Genomic DNA, 4,363 nt, shown 5'->3' on the forward strand with positions numbered 1-4,363 from the left:
TATATATATATATATATATATACGGCGTTATATGAAGTATTATTAACTATTTAACTATTTCATCCGTTTTGCTAACTTTATCCAGATTTAGTCATTGACCATACCGTCAAACAAATGAATCCCGCCCCCAAAGATGTGTCAACCAATTCGAAACCACAAACTCAAACTCACGAAATGATTGACAGGGAGGAGGCGTTTCTGATTGGCTAAACTCAAGAACGCTCTCGAGAGAGAGTCTCCAGAGCTGTCACTGAGACAGGTATTTCAGGACACCTCAGTGAAGTCTGTGAGGTAATAGGGAGATTTAACGAGTGGCATTAAACAAGTAGCTTAGAGCACCTAAAATTATAGTACTAATAATAAATAAAATCAGGCTATTATTTTGACCAATCCCAACCAATTAGATCCACCAGCCGTACCTCCAAGCCCCGCCCACCCGGTATCGGCTGTTTCATACCCATTTGTCATTCCACCCTTTCTATAACAGGAATGAGTACTGGACTGAACGATCAACCTTGATCCAAACTTTCTCACCCAGAACTCATCTCATCTATTACACTCATGCTTTGATAGGTGCGGAATCGAAATGGCATCCAGAGCACTGTATTCGGTGAGTGTTTTACAACATTTTTGCATGCTTTCTGACAAAATATTACATGCTTGCAACACTTGCAGTGTGAATCTCTCACAGCTTCCTTCCTTTAATATTTTCCTTAAAGGAAACATTAAGCACATTTCATGTCCAGTGCACACGAGTCTTTCGTGAACCAAAAATATTAAATCACATTTGTTTTTACCTCAGTTTTAGAGCCATATACCACTAGAAAACAATGCAAAACTTTCTATAAAATCTGACAGCATTTTATTAATTATAGCAGTAATAATTACAAGCATGTATATGTTTAAGCAACATACATTTTTAGCTATTAATTTAATTGTTTTAGTTTATTTTCTTTACATTGTTTACATATAAATGGATACACCTATACTGATTATTTTGTAGTACTACAGTATTTTCCACATACATTTTAGAAGAATAATAAAGTCAAAACTATTAATTAACTATTATATTATATTAAACTATTAACTATTAAAAAAACACAAGTGAATTAGTAGAATTTATGTAGTGATCTCAAACCAAAGTTATCTTGTTATTATTAATATAACAACTAATGCTTATTATTTAGCATTAGTTATCAAAGTTAGCATTTCATGAACTAAACGAATATTATATAATTTTATAGAAAAGTGCGTTCAAAATAAACTATTTTGAACCAAGATTAAAGATCTGCACACTCTGGGCATTCTGGAAATTCATTCTTCATATTAGCAGTTTATATTTGTTAATATGAACAAGCATGTATTAATTCATTTAAAGCATTTGAGCATAAGCAAATCAAAATAAGTTCAGTAAGTCAACCATAATTCTGTCATATGTTGTAATTTTATTCTTCGGTGTTGTGTAATTGTGTATGCAATTGTGATGTATTACAGTTATAAAGCAAAAGGCTTTTCAATTCATATAATTGATCGTCATTATCTTATTATTATAAAAAGCATGCTTAAGTTCTGCCTTCATACAGCCTAGGCATCCGATGCTGAAGAAGCGGGATAGTTTTGAAGACATTCTGGAGGAGAGGCGACATTCCAGTGATCTGAGATACGCACTGAGATGCTACACTCCCACACTCTATAAAGGGCTAGTGCCCTGCAAAGCCAGCATGCTGAAAAGCATCGTTCTGCAGTCGGACCACCTGCAGTATGTCATTAAACAGGTACAGCAACCACAAAGAGCACCACCATTCAGTGCCACAGTTTTATGTTTTTATTTAGGAACCCTAAATTTAGTAAGATATTTTGGAGGAATTGTACATTAAAAGAATGTCAAAACAGAATTGTGTGTGTGTGTGTAGGTTTCATCAGAATCAGGAGACAGCACTGAGTGTGTTGCGGAGGAAGCGTCTCTGATTCTGGATGAGATGGCTCACCGTCTGCAGCTCAGCACCGTTCGTTTCTTTGTCTTTACGCTCAGCAAAGCCTTCAAGAGACTCTTCCGCAGCGTGTGTGTCAATGAAGAGGGCATCCAGAGAGTGAGTGACTCTTCACTGTCCCCAAAATACACGTCTGAATTTCCTGCTAAAACACCTGGCATCTACACTGTGAGCTGACAACTAGGGTCGTCTAATGTTACTAAAACGGGTGTATTCATTTAATTCATGCTTGAAGTAGAATAAGGTCACAGGGATTGAGGCGGCTCAAATCCCTTGTCATTAGTATGTTATTATTTTAAAAGTGCTTATTATCATATATATTCTACTAGTCATTGAATAATTAAGCCTTTTTTGAAAACGTTTTTGAAAGATGTTTCATTTGTTCACCATGGCTGCATTTATTTAATTACAAATACAGTAAAACAGTAATATTGTGAAATATTAAACGTTTTTTATGAGTTGTACTTGTGCCATGTACTTGACATTAACAAACCACTGAAACACAACAAAAACAACAACATCAACAACAAAACATTATTGAAGCAAAATAGTTAGTCATTATAATAGTAAAATAAATGAGTAAATAGATTAAGAAAAAAAAACAGAAAAGGGGGGTGTTGCTACTAGAAGCTGTATCATATTTACCATAGCCATTATTATTTTTCATCTCGCCACATGCTTACTACTACTGTGGATTACAGAAATCAAAATAAATATCAGTCCTCCCAACATTATAGGAAAGATTTTCGAGGGCTGCCACCCGCCCTAAATCCGGAAGCCACTGAAAAAATCGGAGGCCTTCCGGAAGATTTCCAGCTTTTTGCAATCATCTGTCTGCCTAACATGATGCAGCTCTGTATCCACTGTGATTCAGCCTTTTTAACATGACTTCCGGACACTCCGGATTATCCTGAAAACCTGCTGTAAACAACCTCCTGGGTGTCCAGTAGAATCTGTGTAAAATTTTGCATTTTGAATGTGTTCTAATATCCCTAGACATTCATTTTAAATTCCCAGCAATTCAATCCCAGTCCTTGTCTTCAATTGTGCATCCCAAGTCTTTTCCCCAGATTATCTTAACCACAGAACTAATATTTTGGCCCATTTGACTAATAAGCAAGAAATAGTATTCAGAAGCTTCATGGCCAGTACTCATAATATTGTGGATCATCTTGAGAGTGCTTTTACCCCTGGGAGTATGTGACAAGCTGAATTAAAAAAAAAAAAAACTAATTCATCATCCTCATAAAGGTCTTCAAGAATCGTAATATTTTTAACTATCCATTCCTTTCATAGCACCGGTGTTCCACCTATTAACAGATTTTGAATTGGCCCTGATAGCAGATGAAGAACTTAAAAAGGGTCAACTCCCAAAATCCCAGAGGTCTTCTTCCGAACTGATAATTGGATGATTACGTATTGGTAATGATCCTCCTCTCTCAACCAGGAGCTGCAGTTTTCCTAGCCGCATACGAGGCTTCTTCCCATTTCATAGAAACTGTTTACATATCCTGTCAAATTTACTGAAATATTTTGAATGGACAGAGACAGGTACACTGTAAAAAATTAGTGTAATTTTAACTGTAAAATATTGTTAAAACGCTACGGGAAAAAAAAACTGTTAAAGGGGTCATATGATGCGATTTAAATTTTTCCTTTCTCTTTGGAGTGTTACAAGCTCTGTAAAAAGACAGTATAAGTCATTATAATCAGTAATGATATCCCCACTGGATGCAACAAATGCCTCGTTTGTAATGGGTTTTAAACAGTAAGTTCCCGTACTATATACAGGGGAAAAACTGTAAAAGATCTAACCAGACATTTCATGTAATTTTACAGTAAAATGCTGTTAATTGTACAATTTTTAGAAGTAAAAAAGAACAAATCGACGTATAATTTACAGTCAAAAACTGTAAACTGATATTCTCAGAATTCCCTGCGTGACACTCCACATTTGAAAGTATTTTGTTTAAATAATCATGTTTTTCTATAGTTTTTGTTATTAGTTATGTATATTTGGGCTTTATGTTACATCTTCTGTTGTTTAATTGGTGTTTAGTGTTTGCGTGAATGACTCTGTGTGCCTTCTATATATTAGTATGTGCTTCAGCTGCTTCAGCTTCTGCTTGGGATGAACTAATTCTCTTTTACCACCTGCAATTATGGTGGTTGTCAATTTATGCAATTTATGTAAAACATTTTAGTAGCAGTGTGCATTGTTGAATTTACTAGTTTACACTCAAATTTTCTTGTTTGTAAATTACAGTTTGTTCTGTAAATGTTTTTACAGTTTTTCTGTATTTTTTTTTACAAAATTATTCTGGCAACCACAGCTGCCAAAATTATTTTGTAAAAACTACAGATTTTTTTTT

General features: G+C 34.8%; 1 protein-coding gene across 1 annotated transcript in view; it reads left to right on the top strand.

The window, feature by feature from the left end:
• The first annotated feature begins 480 nt into the window (after positions 1-480).
• LOC107742213 (dihydroxyacetone phosphate acyltransferase-like) overlaps positions 481-4,363 on the top strand; it is a 21,457-nt gene continuing 17,574 nt past the window's right edge. The window contains exons 1-3 of the mRNA XM_016555110.1: positions 481-610; positions 1,584-1,775; positions 1,914-2,090. Coding sequence (XP_016410596.1) covers positions 587-610; positions 1,584-1,775; positions 1,914-2,090 — 393 coding nt within the window. The 5' untranslated portion in view covers positions 481-586. The remainder of the gene's footprint in view (positions 611-1,583; positions 1,776-1,913; positions 2,091-4,363) is intronic.

Source organism: Sinocyclocheilus rhinocerous, unplaced genomic scaffold (assembly GCF_001515625.1).
Source record: "Sinocyclocheilus rhinocerous isolate Xijiao unplaced genomic scaffold, SAMN03320098_v1.1 scaffold2752, whole genome shotgun sequence".
Lineage (NCBI taxonomy): Eukaryota > Metazoa > Chordata > Actinopteri > Cypriniformes > Cyprinidae > Sinocyclocheilus > Sinocyclocheilus rhinocerous.